The 24,243-nt window shown below is 45.0% G+C and overlaps 1 protein-coding gene across 1 annotated transcript; it reads left to right on the forward strand.

Moving 5' to 3' along the window:
* The first annotated feature begins 997 nt into the window (after positions 1 to 997).
* Positions 998 to 10,412, forward strand: LOC140577660 (rho guanine nucleotide exchange factor 11-like). The gene is made up of 12 exons (XM_072697555.1): positions 998 to 1,188; positions 1,280 to 1,355; positions 1,469 to 1,651; positions 1,760 to 1,841; positions 2,564 to 2,644; positions 4,575 to 4,624; positions 4,769 to 4,939; positions 5,048 to 5,272; positions 7,327 to 7,422; positions 7,687 to 7,988; positions 8,107 to 8,239; positions 8,584 to 10,412. The coding sequence occupies exons 2-12, from the start codon at positions 1,304 to 1,306 to the stop codon at positions 8,625 to 8,627; spliced, it is 1,419 nt and encodes a 472-aa protein (XP_072553656.1). The 5' UTR covers positions 998 to 1,188; positions 1,280 to 1,303; the 3' UTR covers positions 8,628 to 10,412.
* The last annotated feature ends 13,831 nt before the right edge of the window (positions 10,413 to 24,243 follow it).

Below are 24,243 nucleotides of genomic sequence, written 5' to 3' on the forward strand. Positions count from 1 at the left end.
CACACTTCGCTGGAGGTGGAAGGTGCTGGGACCCCAGACATTACGATCAAGACTGGGGTCAAGCAGGGTGACCCCATGTCTCCATTGCTTTTTAACTTGGCAATTGACCCACTGATAACGACTCTAGAAAGCCACGGCTGTGGCTTTCAGTCAGAAGGCGGGAAACTTACAGCCCTTGCATTCGCTGATGATCTTGTACTGCTGAGCGACGGCTGGGACGGCATGAATACCAACCTGTCGATCTTGGAGAAGTTCTGCAGTTTGACGGGCCTGACGGCACAGGCCAAGAAGTGTCATGCCTTCTTGCTGAGTCCAACGCACGACTCCTATGTGGTGAACAACTGCCAGCCGTGGCAGATTGGGGGGGCCAACATGCACATGGTTGGTCCGGAGGAGGAGTTGGTCCGTTTTATTTTCACAACTTGTTGTTTTAACTTTGATTTGGGAGTTTTACCCTTTTTTTTTTGCTTTCTTTTTCCAGCGTTCAACATCTTGTCTTCCTTTGAAGGTATTTTTTTTCTCATTTATCCATTCTTAGTCTTGGGTTTTCATATTTTGTTTTAATTTTGTTACCAGTTTGTATTTTCTTGTTAATAATGTTTAGAATTGCTGAATTGTATCTATTTAAAGTAACCGTGTGTGTTCCCTCTCCACGTCTCCCCCACCACGTAGTGAAGTCCGGCAACGTGAGGAACATCATCCAGCAGTTTGAGAGCAGCCACCCTGAGGCGGTGGAGGGCGACACTGATCTTCTGAGGCTCTCTACCAGCAGCCTTGGAGATGAAATACTGGGTAGAGACAGGTGTGTGTGTGTGTGTGTGACAGAGAGAGAGACGCTGTGTGTTTGCGGCGTTTATGTATAGGATTTGTCTCCATTCACAGCCCAACGGTGTCAGTGCGTTTGGCTCGCAGCGAGTCCCTGAAGGCTCAGGGTGAGGGCCGGCGTCGGGGGGCCGGGGCCACCGGGGAGTCCGTGCCGCGCTCTCGTGCTCCTCCTTCCGTGCACCAGCCGTTTCCTCAGAATTCCCATTGCTCCAGCGAGCACAAGTATGCTGCCGTGGGATCCTACAGGCCGTGAACGAGGTGGTCAGAGAGACGGAGCACAGGCAGCGGCTCAGCCAGTACCAGCGCCGGCTTGACGCCACGCCCCTCGAGAGGCAAGCCAATCCTGTAGCGACACAGTTCAAGGTATCGCTGTTCTTCCTTGTTTGAGGCCTGTGTGCAGGTGGCTGTCTTGCCTGATGATCACATTAATGTGCCGTTTCGTTCTGGTGTTTAGAATCTGGACCTGAGCACAAAGAGAATGATTCATGAGGGAGCTCTCACCTGGAGGGTCAGTAAGGAGAAAGCAATAGGTGAGACCTCAGCTTCAGGTATCTGTACTGACATTGATGTTTCAGTGCAGTGCTTGTGTTTTCTGATCTGGGTTTTGTGTTTGTATTAATTCCATTGTGGATTTTCATCCCAGAGGTGCAGGCGCTGCTGTTGTCAGACCTGCTGGTTCTGCTCCAGAGAGGACCAGATGATCGTCTGGTGTTGCGATGTCCCTCCCGCTCACTAGGAGGTGGTGTTGGGGGCAGCAATGAACTCAAAACTTCCTTTTGCCCTGTGGTGCGACTGGATTCTTTGCTTGTGCGCTCAGTGGCCACTGGTGAGTTTGTTGTAATGACTCTCTTGATCAATTATTGATAACCTGTCATCAGTTGCAATTTTGTAGCTGGATGGTAGATAACTGACAGCTCGACCTCTATTCCTTTAGACAACAAGGCCCTGTACGTCATTAGTACCTCAGAGAGACAGATCTACGAGCTGGTGGCAGGAACCTCGTCGGAGAAGAACCTGTCAGTACCTGTTAAATATGTGCTCCTCTGTTTCTGGGTGTTTCTCATGTGTACGAGTGTATGGTGGTTCAATGGCCAACTGTTTGGTGTTTGCATGTTCATTGCCTGGGTTTCCAAACACATTCAGTTATGTGAATTAGTTTCTCTAAACTGTATGTTTGTGTGTGTGTGGGGCATCCTGTCCAAAATTGCTGTATTCTGCTGTATTTAGCCGTGGATAGACTCCAGACCCCCCATGACCCTGTACTGACAGTCCCCAGGTTACGAACAAGATCCATTCCCTAAGTCTTAAGTTCCCAAAGTCAAATTTGTAGGTAATTCAGAACAATAATAATACACTGCATAAGAGTAAAAGTACAGTAGTGTACCTCAAGCCGACAAAACACTCAAGCCACGCAGTGTTTTCATGAGTGTCAGAATAGTGCATGCAGTCATTATTTCGAGCTATTGTATAACTCAAATTTGTCATACAATAAGTTTTATGGCAATTTTTTCACAACTGAGTTGTCCATAAGTCAGATGTTCTTAACCCAGGGACTACCTGTACTTCCTGAGTGTTTAGAGGATAAATGTCCTGCAGCACCCGAGTGAAAGCTTTTTCTGTTTGCAAACTTGAATGCAGTTACACTTGACCTTGCTTTGCGGGGATTTTGCTTACATGTTCTCATTCCAGTGAGCATTACTGATTTAGAAGAATGGTTTCTCTCACGACTCATTTGCAGCTGGAAGAACTTGCTTGAGAAAGCCATCACATCAACCACTGGCTCTGCAAACCCTGTAAATAATGGTTCACCGCCCCTCTCGTGAGTCTTTTGCTTTATTTATTCTCTGTAGAACTTTAGTCTTACTATTATAAATTACAGTAATCCCTTTACCAATCTCATTATGCCTGTGAAAAATTCTTATTTTGATGACCGATTTAATCCTGTGGGGACGGCACAGTAGTTAGCACTTTCACCTCACACTTCTGGGACTTGGGTTCCATGTGTGGAGTTGGCATGTTCTCCCCATGTCATCGTGAGGTTTCCTCCGGGTACTCCAGTTTCCCTCCACAGCCAAAAACATGCTGAGGCTAATTGGAGTTACCAAATTGCCCATAGGTGTGCATGTGTGAATGAATGGTGTGTGAGTGTGCCCTGCGATGGGTTGGTGCCCCATCCTGGGTTGTTCCCTGCCTTGCGCCCGTACCCTCCGGGATTGGCTCCAGACCCCCCGCAACCCTGAATAGGAGAAGCGGTTTCAGAAAATGGATGGATAGATGCATGGGTAGATGGATAGATTAATCCTGTGATCAAGGAATTGACTAAGGGATTAGTTGGGCCAACACACGGGCTTTTTAATAAAAAAAAGTGCAAATCAAAGCTTTAACATCAAAAGTATGGAAGTAAATCTGTGTCATCACAATTTGAATTTTATATGCCACTGAAATTCTAACATTGAATGTTTATGCATTGGAAATATGCATATTGTAAAAGAAGTAATGTGCATGCAGATGATATTTGTATAGATATATCTACACCCTTCTGGCAGTGCTGCCATTGCAGTCAGATCTCACAGACTACGAGGAGTAGAAGTTGTCCGACTTGGCTGCAGTCAGTTTATACTCCACCTCTGCAGCCGCCGGCAGATCGCGCTCCACGTCACGTCAGCTGCAGACAGACCTAAGCCCAAGTCGAACGCAGCCACAGATTCGATTGCTTAGCCTTGGTATCCCGGATGTGTAACTTGTATTTTTTAACCTCGTATTTTTGCATGAATTCAGACCACGAATTGGAGCAACTTTGAAAAGTTCTCTTTGAATTTTTGAAACTTGAATTTTTTTGTCATTTTTATCTTTAAACCCTGAATTAGTTTTATCATGAATTTGTGAACATGGAAAAATAGCAGTGAAATTGCATTATAGAAAGTTTGAAGACTGTAATTCAGAGGCAAAAAAAATCAGACGCATATTTCCAATATTCAATATTAGAATTTCAGTGGCGTATAAAATTCAAATTGTGATGAGACAGATTTACTTCCGTACAAAAGGTATTTTTCAAGTTAAAGTTGTAATAAAACCTTGGCATAGAAACAAAGAGCTGCTGTCTCTGCCGTATTAAGGTTACCAATGGTTGTGCTTTATACTGTGGTATATGGTATTTTGATGGTATTTTCAAAAGAAAAGCTGTTTTGGGATATTGAACTCTTGACGATAAAATTCTCTGAGCGGTGAACGGCTGGGACTTATTGTTCAAAATAACACAGTATACTGCATTACCATAATGCCACCCAAGACTAGTAACTTTAAAACTGTTCATGAAAGTTCGCCCGTTTTCATTATTTGTGTTTTATTTTAATACATCTGCTGGTCTGGTGGAATATTGCTGTACACATGCTCTGACCGTGACAAATGTATGTACATGAGTCTGCATGCACAACCTTGCGCAGATTATAAAGGCATTCAGGGATTTGAAGTATGAACGAGGCTTAGTACACCAGCATTATCTTTGCTATGAGTGATGTCATTATTTCACAATTTACGCCACAGACTACAAAAATGAAAGCAATCGGTGATGTAATTTGTCATCTGCTGTTTTCATTCTCGAATATTGTCTGTTATCGATTAGCCGTTGCAGCTCTAAATCGCGTTATGTACACCATTCTGTTTATAAAGCGAATTTTCATTGTGCTGATAGGAGTCTTACTTCTTGCAATGTTTTTCCTTATTAATTTGTTCATTATTAAATCTTTCAGCTCTTCCAGTCTTGGCTGCCAGAGGAATCCATACCATGTCTACCAGACAGGTAGTGGAATACTTGGAAATAATGTTAATAATGAAATAATATTAATAATGAAATATGACCTTTTAATTGGTATATTAGTCATTGTTCTGAATATATTCAGCGTCTATGGAAATGTATCTTGACTGTCATAATGTTTCCTCCCAGAGGATTCGCTGACAGAGGAATCTGTAGGGATGGACAGGGACATGCCTAACGATGTGGGTGGGGCGCTTGAGCTTACCCCCCAGACCAACCAGTCTGACACCTTCCTTGCAAGTGAAGGGCATGGTTGCCAGCAAATAGGACTTGGAGTGGCAGAGGCTGCACTGCGAGATTGTAAGATCCAGAGAAAATGTCACCGTCGCCCATATGTTATCATTTCTGATATTTCTAGTGCAGCTAACAGTGTTTGACCAAAACATTTTGTTTTCGTTCTTCTCTCAGTGGAAAAGCTCAGGCGACTCATCTTCAAGGGCCTGGAAGAAGACGTCTGGAGTCAGGACTCTGCTGACACGCCTACAAATGAGGCTACCAATGAGAGAAGCCCTCGTATAGATGGGGTGGAGTCAGAACCTACATCTAGCTTTAAGTGGGAGACTGAGGAATTGGGGACCCCACCACTGGAGGCCGAGGAGGAGGTGGACCACAGTGTTCAGGTGGTACGGAAAGGTGAGTGTGCTATTTGTACCAGCTCCTCCTGTGTGGAAAATGAAACATGGCAGAATGTTAAGGCAGACAGCCCTGGTTTCAACTTTTTGATTGTGATGTTGGTTTTCCGTCTTCTCTTATATTGATTTGGCCTGGTGCATGGAATGTGGAAACTTCTTTTGACCTTTGTGCACAGAAATCCCTATCTTACGGTCATGATTTTTTTCTATACTGTAATATATTATGGGCCATCTCCTCATTGATGTTCCGTTTCCCTTCATCTCCTTCTATTCCTCTCAGTTCAGTAGCCTTTATTGGCTTCACAAATACATGAGTAGTTCAAACTGAAAAACCTGCTAAACACGATTTCTGTGAAAAATCGGTTACGGTAGCTTTCAGGAAGCTTTAGGTGTCTATTACACAAAAAACAAATTGACATTGCTGCAAAACCTGCTTGGGACTTAATTCAGTTCATAGCTTTTTGGCAAAAGCCCCTAAGAGGACAAATGGACTTGGCAGGTTTTGTATCCAAACTCGTTATAAAGTGCCAAAGTGTTACATTGGAGCTATAGGCATTGTATAATAATATAATACGAGTGGTATGTAAGTGAGTGTTTTTTTCCAACTGGTGTGCTGCTAGAACTGGCCAGATGTGTGTTACACATAGATAATGTATAGGGATGCAGATAACTTATTCATTCACCCGTTGTCTTAAATCAGCCATCAAAACAATTATTTATCATCCAATTTGTTTCTTATCTCTTGGTTACCTTGTTAAGTTTCCTTATCCATGAAAAGATTGGTTTTAATATTTTTGGTGTTGCAGTATGCGGAGGGGCTCCGTGCGGCCGGGCGTGCACATAGCAGGAATACAACGTATTACAGTATGCGGAGGGGCTCCGTGCGGCCGGGCGTGCACATAGCAGGAATACAACGTATTACAGTATGCGGAGGGGCTCCGTGCGGCCGGGCGTGCACATAGCAGGAATACAACGTATTACAGTATGCGGAGGGGCACTAAAGGCAATATGAGCATGGAGAGACTACAAGAAGCAAATGTTAGTGAATTAAAAAGGTTGTTTTTTTTATGATCGCTTGTCAAGTGTTTAGATTTGTAGGAACTGACTTTCACCTGTGCAATGCGTGGATGTGTTTTGATTTGAAAACCAGTCTGATAAGAATTGGTTCAAAACAACGATTCGTTCACGAATTGGACATCACTATGGTTCACTTGGATAGCTATTTTTGCATGAACGTAGTTACTAATACCATATCTTGCTGTAGTTCACAAAGTGCTTTTCTCGCTCTACAAACGTGATTCTGCATTGTATTGGACTTGTATTAATGTGTCAATCATGTTAGAACGGATTCATGGTATAATACCACACGTTGTAGCAGGACTGACTGTATGTGTTAATAAATGGTGTCCCCTGGGATAAATACCTAATTACAAGTGTGCCATGGCAGAAAAAAGGTAAGCTGGATATAGCCACTGAACACGCAAAATAGTAATGAGAAACATTACACATCTGGCCAGTATTCTACCATGCCCCCTCCCCCACATGCTTGGCAATTTCTTTCTAGTTGTTCTTCTGCCTAGGACAGCCAGTTTTTGCATCAGATACTATTGAAACATGGTAGGGACTTCTTTATTTTTACCAAAAAAAAAAACGTCATGTGTCTTGTAACTTTTTTTTTCCCTCACTGTAGAAGAATGTGCATGTCTTCTGTCTGTCAGTGACCAGAGACCCTCTCCTCTCACTGTCTGTGTAGAGCCTGTTCTTGGTCAAGATCTGTCTGCTTTAGTCTCTTCTCGCAGAAAAGCTGCTCTGCTTGGATTTGCTGAATAACAGTCAAGCTTTTGTGTTCCTACCCTCATCAGCTGCTGTGTTTTTTTGCTTATGCTGTATGTCCTGGATTATGCAGTAATTGGTCTATGGGTATGCACGTGCTTTATTCTTGCATCTTAAGCTTTTTCTTTCATCACTGCACTACCCAGCACATCAGCATGCTGACACATACCTCACCTTTTCTGTCACAATCACACTTCCTTTCTCTGTGTCTTCTGCGCACAGCTGAGGGGGTGGGCTCTGCTTCTTTCCCTGATGACATCATTGATGTCAGCATTCTCTCCAGCCAATCAGCTGAACCGAGCGGAGCCTGTGAAGAGGGTAACAAATTTGTGTTAGTAGTGGAAAGGTCCTGATGAATTGCTACAGTACAGTTTTTCTTTCCCCCAACTTAAAATGTTAGTCATTCTATTCCAAGTATCCCATTGCAAGTTTAGCATGTCTTTGAAATAACTGTTTCAGTCAAATGTGTGACGAGCAAAAGCTGATAACGGCTAGCTGTCCAGATCGGACAGTTTGGACTCAGACAAGAACTAGAATGATGAAGTGTCCATGGTCTAAGGTCTGTTTATCTGTGTGCTTCAGGAAACACCTTCTACCTGGTCTTGCCCCAAGACATGGGTGAAACCCACACTGATGAGCTCATGAACACGTACAACACTGAAATGGCACAGCTTGAAGCAGAACAGATCACTTCGTCTGTGCAACAGAAAAAGTTGCAGGACGCATTGAGTCCGTGTCCAACTGACCACACCCATTCGGAGGATCAGAGTCAAGTGGCCACTTTACACCAATCACAAGCAGGTGTTCAGAGTCATGTGAGCAAGAACATGAATGAGGTTTTTCACACAATCGACGAGTTGATGACCAAATTGCTGCAGCTACGGGTAAACCTGCCTGAATTTCTCTGCCATTTCAGATATGACTCATAAAAACGTTATGTATAGTTAATGGGTGATGCATGAAACTCTTGTAATCTTGTGCTTTCTCTACCACCGTCTGCAGGAAATTGAGGCTACTCATAGTCAGATTCTCAGCACATTGACAAACCGACCTGCCAATAAGGTTCCTGGTGACCTTTCACAAACCCCGCCCACTGCTGCTAGGAACATTTCACTTGACAGAGTATCAGTAGATGGTGAGTCGGTTTATAGCAAAACAGGCTTTCTTAGAGGAACTGTACAGCTGTTGATCTCTCCAAATATCTATTTTCCACTTTGGGTGGGGCTGCTACCATATCGCATCGCAATATAATTGCAAAATGTGCACATGTGCAATAATCGCAAGTGTTTTAGGTGATGGCCATTCAAATTTGCCCGTATGCCGGCTTTTCAGTACTATATGGCGTATCCTTATGTTTATTAAATTTGGTTAGCGGAGCCTGCCACATGCTACTGGTTTGGCAGATTACTACCTTTTGAGCATCAATGCACATGTAAACTATTACAATCGTATTAACCTTGCTCTGTCTACCTCTTTCAGGGGTGGAGCTGTCCCAGACAACAGTCCAGTCTACTGGATTTTGAGACAGACCAGAAAGAACTTTTTTTTTAGCATTTCTATGCTAATTCTCCATTTAAGAACAGTACAGTTGCATATCATTATATACTGGATTGCCTGAAATCCTTGACATGATGTCATCAAGCAAGAAGATTGCATTTCCAGGGTTATGTTATGATTTTTGAACTTTGGATTAGGAATTAAAGAAGAACACAGGGAGTCTGGGAGAAGGAGCAAGTATGAATTGAAGGGGGATGCATTAGAAGAGCAAGGCACTTTAGTTCCATTTGGTACATCTTCACGTGTGTATCAGCCTGAAACTGGAAGTTTTCCAGACTCCAATTTGAATGCACATGCATTTTGAGCCACTGAAACCCACCTGGAGCTTGAACTGGAAATGGTTAATGACTTTGAACTCTTGTAAATGTAAAGCTGACCTCCCTCAGAATGTTTTAAATTTGAGGTTCAACACATACGTAATTATGCGTATCAAATATGGTCTTTCTCTGAGTTTGATGCAAAATGATGAAGGAAGATTTCAGTTTATTAATGAAGGAATTACATCAGGTGGTTGTGAAATCTACCCCTTTGTCAGATTCTGCAGCAAAGTTTTTGTTATTTTAACATAACACAGTTGGTCTCTCCCAGTCCCACACCTACTGATGTACTCCAGTGGTCCTTTTGGGATTTTTCCACAGTGACCTTTTGTACTTAGTGGAGACGGTCACTTGCCATACCCTGAACTAGTGACGTATAACTCAAGAGTTTTTCAGAAATAACCAGAAGTACAGATGTTGATGTTGCATTGATTCCAGTCTGTGACCTTATTTTGATAATGCACTATAAACACGGCCCATTGTAATTAAGGCTGTAATATGAGCAGGTATTGACTACATGTAGCTGTGTGATAAAGCTCTAGGGCAGGAGTACTCAAATGACGGACTCTGGTCCACATCTGGACTGAAATACAATATAATCCGGACTGTAAGATTGATTCCCCCACCCAGGTAGACAAAACTTACCCAGGGGACCTTGGCAGTAAGGTGCTCAAACAGGGGGCGTGGCTGACCAGTTCTTTTTCCCTCCTTTGTAAATTTACATGATCACAAATAGGTCCCACTCGGAAGATTTTGCATAATCGACAAAGGGCACTTGGAACATCGCGGGTGGGGTGGGGCTTTTATTTAATGAGGTAAAGGGGGAAAAAAGGGGAAAGCCACCTGTCGTCCTCTGATGGATGACATTACCCAGATCAATAATTCACACAGTTTTGAAGCTTTCATCTGGACTGAAACACTGAACCTGCCTGGACATTTGTGTCGCTGATGAAATTTGGACCTCACTGAGAAACATTTGAGTATCCCTGCTCTAGGGCCACTAGGGCCTGCATGACACTATGCGGCAGCGAGATAAATATCTCCCCCTGCTGTCAGAACCACAGAAGTGCATATTACATTGAAACAATGATGCTAATCCACTCTTCCTGCCTTTTCACCTATAGTACTCCACTGCCTCATCCTTATAGAAGCAATTAACGTGACTTGTTTGGATAATGGGGTTGCCCAGTACGTCCTGTGTACCTGGAACCTCGGTGTAGACTGCTGTATTTATGCACATAACATTCATGGTTGGTTTGAAGCTACTTGACTTCTGTACTATAGAAACCCCATACTTTATATATTATTCTGTAAAACTTGTTTATTTTTATTTTTGTAGATATGGAGAAAAGAACTGTAAATTATATTTCTGGTTTTAAAATATTAGTCGCCCTGAAGGAAGATTTGTGTTTTGTCATTAAATGTTAAAAAATGGCTTTTGTGTCTTTCATGTTGTGCTTGACTTCTGTGCTAAGCAGACTTGGCTGAGCACCATTAAAAAATGTTTCAGGCGTAATGTTGAGGTGGACAGAACCTGTTGTTCATGTCTGACCTGTATTAAATACATTTTAATTTGAAAACTTATTGGGAGGTGCTCAATTTCTCTCACATGCATTAGAATGAGGGGTGTTAGTTTAATTGTAATTCACTTCTGTCCCTAATAATATGCTGTATTTAGATCATTTTCAGCATTCTGAAACCGTCATACTGGGAGGTGCTCAGACAATAGAGTAGGGTGTGCTATTACTGGTCCTGCTGAGCACTGAAACTCCTGTGTTAGAGAAATTTAAAAAGGAGGTTGCAGCAGAAATCCATGAAGATTGCAGATGCTCACAGAGGTCACTGCATGTGTACAGAAGGGAGTAACAGGAGTGTGTAATTGGTTACTCATAGTAGCACCTCCAAGCATCATCTCCGGTAAGTGAACAATTCACTTGCTTCCCTTATGCTCCTCACCCCCTGGGTAAATGCTCATGGGAGTTTTACTTACACAAAAATGTTCTTAGGGTAGAGAAATGATTGGTTCTGGGGGACCAATCAGATTGTGGAGGAGGTGGGTCCAAACCCACTAGAGGAATTGATCTGTCTGGCTTGCTTTCTCTCTGCCTTTTTTCTCCTCTTTTTTGTGTGTGTGTACACAGAGTGCTGGTCTAAGTGTCTGGACCAGGACGAGGGTAAAATATCATGTTCCTACAGGAAATACCTGAACCTGAAGGATGAGTATCACCATTTTTAAATGGAGGCACTGCTCAACTGTCAGCCTGCTGTACATTCAGCTCTGAAGCATGAAGGCACATGGTCAATAGGGGGAGCTCAAGACCAAAGATGTTATATCTATTCAGCGAATTACCTGTATGCTTCCAGTGTTACCAGTAATGCTGATGTATCTGTCATATTCAAAGGGATAAGTTTCCCCAGGAGAATATCAGCTGGATCCTCTGAAGTGCCACATCCACAACGCCCCCCCCACCCCGGGATCAGTCGGAAACGTAACAAGACCCCCCCCCCCAGAGCCCAGAGCAGACAAAAACATGTTATGGCATGGCGTGGTGGATAGACTATCCATGAAGCAGCTGTCAGGCAAATGGGGTTTTATTGAGCAAAAAAGAAAAAACAGAACTTCACAAGAAAGCAGAAAAAAGAACGACGAGGGGCCCAAAACAAAGCAGGTAGACAGCAAGGCAGGGAGCAACACAGGAACCAACACACATAGGAAGCAGAAGCTAACAGCAATGACCCACTAAAGACTAGAACATGGATAGGCACTTAAATACGTACGTGACACGGTTGCACAAGAGACAGGTATGGACAGTAAAACACTAAGGACTAGGAACACAGAACAGGTGAAGGCAATCGACAGATACAAGATTCAAACACCAGGGAGGAATAGAAACAAGGGAACAGGACATCACTACAAACAGGGATTAACCTAACCCTAACCCTAAGCCAACTTTAACCCAAACACTCGACCAAAGGCCAAACCCCTCCTCCTAAATGTCTCTGGGTTGGGATTAGGACCAGAATCCACCAGTAGGTGACCTTTGTCCTTGTGCTCCACTCTGGACACAAATTCCTTTTCTTTGGGATTCAACTGGCTGTCGTGCTGGAGAACAGGTGCAGAATGGGGGCAGGGAGGGAACAAAACACAGGCTCTAAAAGTGGACATGTAGGCCCAGCCTTTCTACCTGAAAAGCCTAAACTACGTAGTATCAGGCAGCATGCATTTTACTGGGCTTATAGGTGGGCAAGTACATGTGACAATCTCACTATAGTATTCTCGGTGTTGATGTCATTGACAAACATCCCCTTTAGCTGCAGATGAAGCTGCTGTACCCCAGGGGGGAACTTTCTTGTCGGACTGAACCAATGCAGGTCCTCCTCATGAAATATCACCTGGAAACGGCAGTCCAGATACTCATACTCTAGTATCTTTCTCCACCTGAACATGAGGGACAGAGAGAGTCCATAAACATGAGACTCAGAGCCCATGACCAACAGGGTGATTATACTTTCATTGGGTTTTTGAGTAAGACTCTTGTCCCTCCAGAACTGCTCCAGTTGGGTCAGAGAATAGTTTGACCCTGAGTTTTTCTTTAATTGTACAATGACATATTCAAACTGAAAATATTTGTAGATATCGAAAATAAAAGGTCAAAAGCGAAGTATGCTTTTTCTTCCAGTAGGGGGAGCAGACTCATACTCATGGCAGGTTCCTTCTTTGACCTGTGACCTACCCATGAAGTGCTGACAGGCTTTGCAGCCTGACAGCAGAGCTTAATGCTCAGCCTTAAAGTTCTGTAGTCCCCTACATAGTCTTATTACCATACAGTTTTCCTGGTTTTGCTCTTGCTCTTTTATTGAAGGCCTTGTTTCTTGACTTTAATGTCCTTTTGGTGCTATTTTTTTCTCTCGTTTCTATTATCTGATTTTCTTCCTGATTCCTATCTGTGATTAATCACTGCTGCACTATTGTTTCAGCATGTTGTGCTAGATTCTGCCTCTTAGCTTGATGACCTGCATTTCTTCCTGATTCTTGTCCCCAAGTTCGCTCTTTCCAGTTTCATCTGTATCTGTAGCTCAACCCAGGGTGTAATTCCGCATCTTGTGTGCCATAAAAACAAACCTTATTTTAACAGACAATGAAAAGAAGGGGCCTTTTAGGAGTAGTGACAGGTTGGAGGTTAAACATATACAGATAGAACTAAGGTGGAAGATTAGGAAGAGAATTAAGATTAACTTTATTGATCCCAGGGGGAAACTATGGCACCTACAGACGGAAGAACACAGTCCATAGACAAACATTCATGTACTGCCGAACAGGCAAGGTACAAAGGCAGTACACATAGAGCAAAGTAAATCTGGTGCGAGCAGATTTAAAAAGTACACAAATAGTACACTTTCTGATGAATGTGTTCAGGGTCAGTCCTGTGATGGAGCTGGCCTTCCTGATGAATGTGTTCAGGGTCAGTCCTGTGATAGAGCTGGCCTTCCTGATGAATGTGTTCAGGGTCAGTCCTGTGATGGAGCTGGCCTTCCTGATGAATGTGTTCAGGGTCAGTCCTGTGATGGGATCGGCCTTCCTGATGAATGTGTTCAGGGTCAGTCCTGTGATGGAGTTGGCCTTCCTAATGAATTTGTTCAGGGTCAGTCCTGTGATGGATCTGGCCTTCCTGATGAATTTGTTCAGGGTCAGTCCTGTGATGGAGCTGGCCTTCCTGATGAATTTGTTCAGGGTCAGTCCTGTGATGGAGCTGGCCTTCCTGATGAATGTGTTCAGGGTCAGTCCTGTGATAGAGCTGGCCTTCCTGATGAATGTGTTCAGGGTCAGTCCTGTGATGGACTCGGCCTTCCTGATGAATGTGTTCAGGGTCAGTCCTGTGATGGACCTGGCCTTCCTGATGAATGTGTTCAGGGTCAGTCCTGTGATAGAGCTGGCCTTCCTGATGAATGTGTTCAGGGTCAGTCCTGTGATGGAGTTGGCCTTCCTGATGAATTTGTTCAGGGTCAGTCCTGTGATGGAGTTGGCCTTCCTAATGAATTTGTTCAGGGTCAGTCCTGTGATGGATCTGGCCTTCCTGATGAATTTGTTCAGGGTCAGTCCTGTGATGGAGCTGGCCTTCCTGATGAATGTGTTCAGGGTCAGTCCTGTGATGGACTCGGCCTTCCTGATGAATTTGTTCAGGGTCAGTCCTGTGATAGAGCTGGCCTTCCTGATGAATGTGTTCAGGGTCAGTCCTGTGATGGAGCTGGCCTACCTGATGAGTTTGTTCAGGGTCAGTCCTGTGATGGAGCTGGCCTTCCTGATGAATTTGTTCAGGGTCAGTCCTGTGATGGAGCTGGCCTTCCTGATGAGTTTGTTCAGGGTCAGTCCTGTGATGGAGTTGGCCTTCCTGGGGCTGGATGGGGGGGGGGGGGGACAATGGTTTTGGCATTGGTGCCACTTCATATGACTGTGGAGGCCGATTCGGGAACCACACATTCGCTTGCAGATAGAACAGACATGACCTGATGATAGGACGGTGACAGCCACCCATTGGTGTCGTTTGGCACATCTTTCTGTTCTTTTTTGAACAAAAATGCTATTCATTTTTTTGGTTGCCTGGATACAGATGGATTTCCAGGTTTGTCTACTAAGTGTTAGTAATTCAAGTTGTCTCGGGTTGATGTCCTTATAGCGCCTTTTTTGGCCCCCAGCAACCCACTTGGAGTTATACAGCTGCCCTTAAAGAGTTTGGTGGAGAAGACGACGGCCGGGCATACGTATAATGTGGCCAGTCTAGCGCAGATGCCTGTTTGCCAGAGTTGCTTCCATGCAGATGGTATTGCTTAATGATAGAATGTCCATATGAAGGACTCCCAAGGTCTTCCCAAGATAGATTAAGAATTTTTGGCCGGCACCTAATATGAAACATTTCCAAACTGTTTATATGACGCCTATATGGTGTAGGATCACACATGCACATATCACAGAGCTTAAATTCCAGATGGCCTGAGACTAGGCCTAGCCTGGTACGAGAGGTAAACATTAGCCTAGGCACCAAAGGGGGGTTAGTGACCCCACACACATAAACACACTTAAACACACACACACACACGCACACACACACAGATAACCAGGGAGGCCAGCACTCCAACTTTTATTGCCAAAGATTTAGGGACCTACAGACAAGCAGAGTGGACCTAATGGACAGGGGTCCCTCGACTTGGCACACAACCCCCTCCCCATACACTCTGCCTTACATACCACTCACCCAACAGACGAACACCCTAAAGGAAGTTTCAGTTAAGTTTGGCTTTTGTATACCCTGTATATTGATTTACTCACGACTACTAGTCTCAATATACAGATAGGTTATGTTTGTATGTGTCCTTATACAATCTTAGTGTTTTGTGTGCCACCCTTATAACCACGTTCACAGAGTATCACCTATTTTACCCCTTTTTCACTTGAACACTTATATAAATATTAATAAATAAATACAGTATTTGCCGACGTATAAGACGACTGGGCGTATAAGACGACCCCCCAACATTTCCACTCAAAATATAGAGTTTGTTATATACTTGCCGTATAAGACTACCCCCTCTTCCGCACACCTTCCACACACCAAATAAAACGTAAAAGAACATTAGATTTGTATAGGGAGTATTTATCAAGGTATGCATAAGAAGGGGGGCGAGGAGAGAGTTGCAAAATGTATAAAAGTGTACCCCTGTGTGCTCTTATTGTTACCGGTATTATACCGGTATTACATGAGTTTTAGTATTAGTGCCATTACAGTACCTGTCATTGTCACCGGCCCGCCCCTGCATCTCCTTGTGACGGGCACTAGTGCGCATGTGCGAGCTCTGCGTAGACAAGGGGCGGGCCGGAGCGCCGCTGCTTCCCGCCGAGCAGAACGGGCGGTCACGCCGAAAAGGCTGGCACCCCTGCCTCACTGCTGATGCTCACCGCAGCCACGCTGATGACCCACCGCGGCCGTGCTGGATACCGCGCGATACTGGATGGTATGTAGAATGAGGTGGGCGGGCATCGGGAGGCCACTATGGGCACCGGGCGGGCATCGGGAGGCCACTATGGGCAGCTATGTCTATCCCAACTGAAGTGCATCCGGCATATAAGACGACCCCCCCACCTGGAGGCATGTTTTTCAGGGGGAAAAAGTCGTCTTTTATGCCGGCAAATACGGTAGGTATTAGCTACCCCTGCATATATGTTCTCATGGTTATACCAGAAGAAAAATTAAATAGTGTAACCAGTGTGTCCTAACTTTGAGTCTTTTTTCTTTGTTAAGAAAAAAAGGGGGGGTCCCTTTTCTTCCTCCACATTCCTTTGGGGTCCTTATCTAATCTTGGTCCATTAGCAAGTTTTCTTTCTACCATGCTATATTAAAAGAACTGAATTAAGGTGTACATTATTCATTCTGGAGAAGATCAATTGGGATAAGTCACACCAACCAAGATATGTTGTTTCCAGATGTGCAAGTTATATTGATATTACCACAAACTAACGGTCACGCCTATCTAAGGATAAGATGTGGTGTTTTTAATGTGAATATGTGATGCAATGTCTGCACAAAGTGTAACATCTGTTGAGGTGCAACCCAAAACACCTGTATCATAAACTGATGTGAGTCAGTCACATACACAATATAAGTAATTATTAATCAATTAATATAGATGGTATGAGGTGTGAACCTATGAAGCTGGTATGGCATGTTTGGTGTCAAACTGATGGACAATCACTCCTGATTCCAAATCTGGTCAGTGGTTACCATGAAAGTAGATGTATCAAAAGTTATACTAGCTTAATGAAAATCATCAGTAAAGGGAGAATCAGTCGGGTCATAAATCCCAAAAGGACTGATACAGACTCCCTTCCGAAAGCCCGCCAAATGGATGGTCAGCCATTGGGCCAGGAGTCGAATTCCTGGTCATCCCTATTCATGAACTTTAGACCACAAAAACCTGGCACCTCAGAACAGAGAGAAAAAGATCATCAGGGAGCAGAAAGACCATCAGCTCATCAGCTCTGCAACCACCAGGTGTCTTCCATGGTCCATAACGCCTGTAGGGTTGTAGCTTTAGCCTTGGTGAAGATTGATTTCAGGATGGAGGATCCTGGATTGGACAGGAGAGCTTTGTGTGCATTACATTACAGAGTTGCTATCAAACCAGTCCTGATGATGTTTCTTACTTGTGCCAAGGACTTCTGAAGCTGCAGAGTGGATAACTGCAGAGAGGGCTGACCAGTTATTGGCTTCCTCTTTCACTTCTGTAAGTTTGCATGCAAGGAGCTTGTGGAGGTTCCCTTTGGTGGTGGGACTGCTTAGTGCTGCATAGTTGAGTCTTTTGTTTGGGGTCCTCTTAGGGCTACAGGGTGGAATAACTAGGTGAATTTTGGACCTGACCATACAGTGGTCAGTCCAGCATTCAGGCCCACACATAACTCTGGTGATAAGAACATCCTGTCTGTCCTTTTGATGGACAGTGATGTAATCCAGTAGATGCCAGTGTCTTGATCTAGGGTGCCGTCAGGTGGTCTTTCATCTGGATGATGGTATTCATGATGACCAGTTGGTGTTCCACACAGAGGGAGAGGAGCCGATGCCCGTTACTGTTCATTTTCCCCACCCCGTGCTGGCCTATGATCTTATTCCAGCCAACGTCCAGTCACTTGAGAACAAGCTGGATGACATCAGGGCAAGAACTAGGTACCAGCGCGACATCAGAGACTGCAACATCTTCTGCCTGACCGAAACCTGGCTGACCAGCTCTGTGGCGGACCACGCGATAACCCCGGCAGAATCGTTCTCTGTTTTCCGCTCGGACAGAACAGCAGAGTCCGGTAAATTGCGAGGCGGTGGGGTTTGTTTTATGGTCAATAACAGATGGTGTAACCCTGGGAATATCACTGTCCTTTCCCGGTCATGCTCACCCCACCTGGAGCTTCTCACCATTCTCTGTCGCCCATTCTACCTCCCTCGGGAGTTTACTGCTGTGATTATCTCTGCAGTGTATATCCCGCCACAAGCGGACAACAATAAGGCGCTATCGGACCTCCATGATGTGCTGAGTGGCCACCAGGCTAAACATCCAGACGCCGCCCTCATCGTAGCAGGGGATTTTAATAAAGCCAGATTAAAACAGATCATGCCTAACTTCCACCAGCATGTCACCTGTCCCACCAGAGGTAACAACACATTAGATCACTGTTACAGTCCGTTCAAGGGTGGCTACAAAGCCATCTCTCTACCGGCTTTTGGGAAATCGGACCATGCCGCCATCTTACTCGCACCGGAATACAAACAAAGGCTACACCAGGAAGCTCCGGTAACGCGAGAGGTCAGACGCTGGACTGCCCACTCAGAGGCGACGCTGCAGGACGCACTCAGTGACGTAGACTGGAACGTATTCCAGGATACTTCCGCAAACATTGACGAGTTCGCGGACACAGCGATTAGCTTCATTGGCATGCTAGTGGACACTGTCATCCCAAAGGCTACAATCCGGACTTTTCCTAATCAGAAACCTTGGGTAGACTCTACTGTCCGGGAAGCTCTCAAGGCACGAACCACTGCCTACAATAATGCACTCACTTCGGGCGATATGACCAGCTACAAGGCCTCTTCTTATGGACTAAGGAAGGCTGTGAAAGCGGCTAAGAGGCGCTACAAGGACAATGTGGAGTCGCATTTCCAACACGGCGACTCCCGACGTATATGGGACGGGCTACGAACAATCACAGACTATAAACCCAGCACTGAGAGATGCACGAAACCGGAATTAGCTGACGACCTCAATGCTTTTTTCGCGCGTTTCGAGGTGTCTGCTGTGGTGGCAAATCAGAGCGCTGCACCCGCCCCCGCTGCTGAACCGGCACCTCTGATACTGTCTGAACATGATGTGAGGAGAGCTCTGAGGGCAACCAACTGCAGGAAGGCAGCGGGACCAGATGGCATACCGGGACGTGTGCTAAGAGTATGTGCAGATCAGCTGACCACGGTATTCACCAGCATCTTCAATGCCTCCTTAGCCCAACAGGTAGTCCCCACCTGCTTTAAAACATCAGTGATTGTTCCAATCCCGAAGAACCCCCGCCCAGCCAGCCTCAATGATTACCGCCCAGTAGCCCTGACATCTATAGTGATGAAGTCCTTCGAGAGGCTCATGAAACCCTTCATCAGCTGCTTCCTTCCCTCTGACTTTGATTCATTGCAGTTTGCATACCGGACAAACAGATCCACCGGAGACGCTGTTGCACAGGTCCTGCACTCCACACTGAGCCACCTTGATGAGGGATGTGGTAACTATGTGAGAATGCTGTTCATAGACTACAGCTCAGCATTCAACACCATAGTCCCCCACACCCTCTCGGAAAAGCTCCAGGACTTGGGTTTCAGTACGTCCTTGTGCAGGTGGATACACAGCTTCCTGACCGCAAGACCACAGTCAGTGAGAATAGGGGATGTGTACTCCCATACACTCACACTGAACATAGGGGCCCCCCAGGGATGTGTGCTGAGCCCCCTTCTCTACTCCCTCTACACCGCGGACTGCAAGGCCAGGCACCCCACTAACTCCATTGTGAAGTTTGCTGACGACACAGTGGTGGTAGGACTCATCTCCAGGAATGACGAGAGGGCCTACCGGTGTGAGGTGGACGGTCTAGCAAAGTGGTGTAAGGCAAATCACCTCTCCATGAACATCAGTAAAACAAAGGAGATGGTGATTGACTTCAGGAGACAGAGAGATGAGCAAACTCACACCCACCTCCAGATCAACGGAACCCCTGTGGAGAGAGTCTCCCACTACAAATACCTCGGCGTCCACATTACTGAGGACCTCACCTGGAATACACACACGGACTTCCTCATCAGCAAAGGCAGACAGCGCCTCTATTACCTGAGGCGTCTAAAGAGGTTTAAGATCTCCGGAAACATCCAGAGGAGATTCTACACTGGAGTAATTGAGAGCATCCTGTGCAACAACATCACGGTGTGGTACGGGAACTGCACTGTTCAGCAACGGAAGGCCCTGCAGAGGGTAGTGCGCACAGCAGAACGCACCATGAGAACCCCTCTACCAGCACTGCAGGACATCTACACTGAAAGATGCAGATCCCGGGCCATCAGGATCACCAGTGACTCCGGCCATCCCGCCCATAAACTGTTCAGGCCACTGAGGTCTGGGAAACGCCTCTGTAGCCTGAAAACAAGAACGGAACGGTTTAGGAGGAGTTTTTACCCACAAGCAGTGAGACTCCTAAACCACAGCACATAACGGGGCAACACAATGGACAACTACACACACAACTTAATTTCTTCCATCTGTAAATTATAAAAAACATCTGTACCTCATGGCACATCTGCACCTTACCTTGTCTGCACCTATGGTACTTTATTTATTACATGGTAAATGCATATTTACTTCTGTATATAGATGTACATAAATTCATTTTTCCTCTTTTTATACTTATCCTCTGTTAAGTACTTATACACTTATCCTACGTCTAGCACAGTCGGAGTTCAGCCAGGAAAACACATTTCACTGTATGTTGTACCAGCTATAACTACATGTGACAAATAAAGAATCTTGAATCTTGAATCTTGATGTTCCGTGCCATAATTAGAAGTTTGTCCGTGACTGGGGTTTTCTGGATGGCAGCATCGAAGCTTCTATAGAAGTCTTTTTTGACGTTAAAATCTGCACCCAGTGTTGGTGCATAGGCACTGATGAGGGTGACAAAGCGTTTCTTTGCGAGAGGAATGCGCCATGTCATTAGCTGTTCGCTAATGCCTACAGGGGACTCAGGGATATGTTGAAGTAATTGAGTCTTTATGGCAAATGCCACGCCATGGATACCGCACATGCCTTTAGGAACCCCTTTCCAGAAGAATGTGTAGCCTGTATCGACCTCTGTAAGGGAATCCTCTCCATGTAGCCTGGTCTCACTGAGCGCTGCAATGTCTATATTTTACTTTGCAAGCTCAAGGGCTACAAGTGCTGTTCTCCGGCAAGGCCTGTTTGTTTTGTTCTGACATGTCCAAAAGGGTGCAAACATTCCATGTGGTGACATGTAACTGTATTTTCTTTCTGTTTCGACCGCAATGAGGGATGCTCCAACGGCTGCGGTTGGTCGTCCGGAGTTGAGGGAGCAAGCAATTTTTGGACCACCTTTTCCAGGTCCTTCCTCGTCAGGGGTGAGGAGTGCGGGGCTGCTCAGATGCAATGAAAGCTGCTGAGATGCTGCGTTGCTCCATCCCATAATCCCATAAACCATCACTCCATTGTGTGCATGTGCACTGTGTGCATGGTTTGACTAGGCACTCCCAGCCGCACCCTTGGCCTGTGCCTACCATCATTCCATATCGCCAACAAGGCTTTTGTGGGTTAGGGAGATGGGGGGGGGGAGGGTGAGTGGAGCCGGGAGCTTGCGCTAGGGAGTTATGTCAGGAGTTATGTGAGGCTAGGTGCTCAGTCCTCACTCCCACCATCTTCGCTCTACCAGGGAAGCTTCCGGTGGCATGAGAAATTCACGAAGACCTTCACACTGGATCAAGCTGCAGGGGATTGTCGGTGGTCTGGTCTGTTGGACTTCGCCTATTGGATGTCCCAGGGCTACAGATTTATATTCAGGGTTCCCTAGCCAGCACACCTTCCAGGGTTTACCCATGTGGCAATGGGACAGTGCTTGGTGAGAACACCTCTGGTGACCACTGTAGCTCCGAGATCTCCCACTAATTCAGCGTGAGGTCGCAAGACCCCAGTTACCATAGGCTGCCACGTGGAGGCATAGTGAGAGTCTTGATGAAGGAGAAGCTATGTACTGACCTTGGAAGACTTACAGATTGCTTCCAGAACCCCAAAAACCGGGGAGGTCAGCGGCAGCGGCTTAAGGAGGGAAAAGAATTGCAGGTATCCCTACATGCAATGGCTCACTGAGCTGGCTGCACTAGATGCAATGCGTCCCCACACCCTGCTGACATTTGTCAGCCCGCCCACTGATACAAAATAAACAGCAACCATTTGGCACTGTCATTTTTATTAAGACATTTGAAAATGCAAATTAAAAAATTATAAAACGTGAAACTATATAAATATAAAAAATATGCTAAATAAGTTTCATAAATATCAAAAAGAAGTAACAAAGACAAATAGAAACAAATTGGACTATATAAATAATAAAGCGAATTAAATTATTTCACAATTACCCTGTTGGCTAACAAACATACTATTGACATGAGCATGACAGAACCCTCCCCAACCCCCCCCAAAGGCGCAGACTCTGGGTGCACCTAAGGGGAGCGAGGAACAGCACCAGGGACACGGGAGCTGGAAAACAAATGCAAAACATCAATGAGGCACAGGGAACAAGACAGACACACAGAACAGACACAAAGGCAGTAACTCAGACATCAACTGACAAAGAACGGGAAAAGCAAACAGGCACAGGGGCAACAAAAATGGTAGGAACGAAGGAGCCAGGAGTGAACGAAGGCGAAACAGGAGGATGAGGAGCAGACACTGGGGGCACAAAGGCTCTGTCACATACGGCACACGGAAGCAGGCGAAGGGAGCCGTGGAAACGAATGAAACGGGATTTATTACGGGTTAACACATTCAATAACAACATGCAACGTTAATGACAGTACTGGGGAAACATACTCGAACACGAACTGAAATACACAGGATTAATCGCAAGGGTAGGACGAGCGGGGCATGACATAGGCATAATTAAAGATGGACAACCCATTGCTCATGTCTGGCCTTTTATTTTAAATATATTTTCATTCTGAAACTGTCAAACATGGGAGGTGCTCAGTGTATATCTCACACAATCGAGTAGGGTGTGCTATTACTGGCCCTGCATGAGAACTGAAACTCTTGTGTTAGAGAAATTCAAAAAAGAGGTTGCAGCAGAAGTCCATGAAGGTTGGGGATGCTCACAGAGGTCACTGCATGTGCACAGAAGGGAGTAGCAGGAGTGTGTGAGGGGTTACTCAGAGCAGGAGCCCAGTGTCTGAATCACCAAACATCACCTCGGGTAAGCGAATGTTTCTTTTTTTTTTGCTTCTCTTATGCTCCTCATCACCCCCTGGGCAAACAGCACCGCTGCCATTGGAAAAAGCACCAGTCAGAAATTTTGTGTATATAAGAGCCACCTCGGTTTTTGTGGAAGATCGTATCACAGTGCTAGGTTTATCACAGTCATCCAGGTCTATGACTGAGATCACTGCAGTTTCTAGAAGCCTTTCACATGCTAAGGCCCGTTAATAATTTGTAGAGAAGCATTTGCGTCACTCGTATTACATCCTGCAACACCCACCCACCCACCAGACATGACAGAAAGTCCACTGTGGCTGCAGAACGCCACATGGTCCTTTGTACATGCACTCGATTCATCAGATAAAGTGATCACATCCTGGAACTTTCTGTTCTGCTTTGAAGATATTTAGGTGTGATGGACCCTCAAGGTGTTAGCATATAGAGGAGAAAAAAACACAGGCATTTTCAGAGCAGGTCAAGAATGAAGAGCCTTCTGGACAAAAACAGTACAATAAAATCTTATTTGCATTTGAAAGTTTGATGTTCCCTATTTAATAATCATTATAAACTATTTAGCTTGTTAGTTTAAACATATTTTGAAGTGGTTAAAGACCCATATAAAGAATGTTAAAAATACAAATATGGCTGAGGCCTCAAACACATAATAAAAGGGAAGCCCAGATGATACAGCCACCCACCCAGGCTATTAAGCTATATGGTAGCCAGGGGTACTGGAGAGCACACCAGGAACTATGAACTATGGGATGTCCAGCGACACTTGCTGGTCAAATAGGCAACTGACATACAGAAGGGGGCAGGTGATCCTGAGTTTTGCACATGGATAACAATCTCTTGAGTTTAATGATGGAGAGATGTTGAGTAACATTCATTATTTTACTGTCTGATGTCGCTCTGCTGTACGACAAACCAGTTAATGGAGTACTGGGATGTGAAGATATTTAGGTGTGATGTGTCATTGAGAGTGTAGAGTACAAAGAAAAAAAAAACACTGACACTTTCAGAGAAGGCCAAGAATGAAGAGCCTTCTGCACAAAAAAAAAATACAATTAAAATCTTATTTGCATTTGAAAGTTTAATGTACTTATGGAATCATCATTATAAACTATTTATCTTGTTAGTTTAAACATACTTTGAAGAGGTTTAAGTCCCATATAAAGAACATCACCCTTCTTTGCTTCTTTCCAAAGGAAAAGCA

The sequence above is a fragment of the Paramormyrops kingsleyae genome, chromosome 12, assembly GCF_048594095.1.
Source record: "Paramormyrops kingsleyae isolate MSU_618 chromosome 12, PKINGS_0.4, whole genome shotgun sequence".
NCBI lineage: Eukaryota > Metazoa > Chordata > Actinopteri > Osteoglossiformes > Mormyridae > Paramormyrops > Paramormyrops kingsleyae.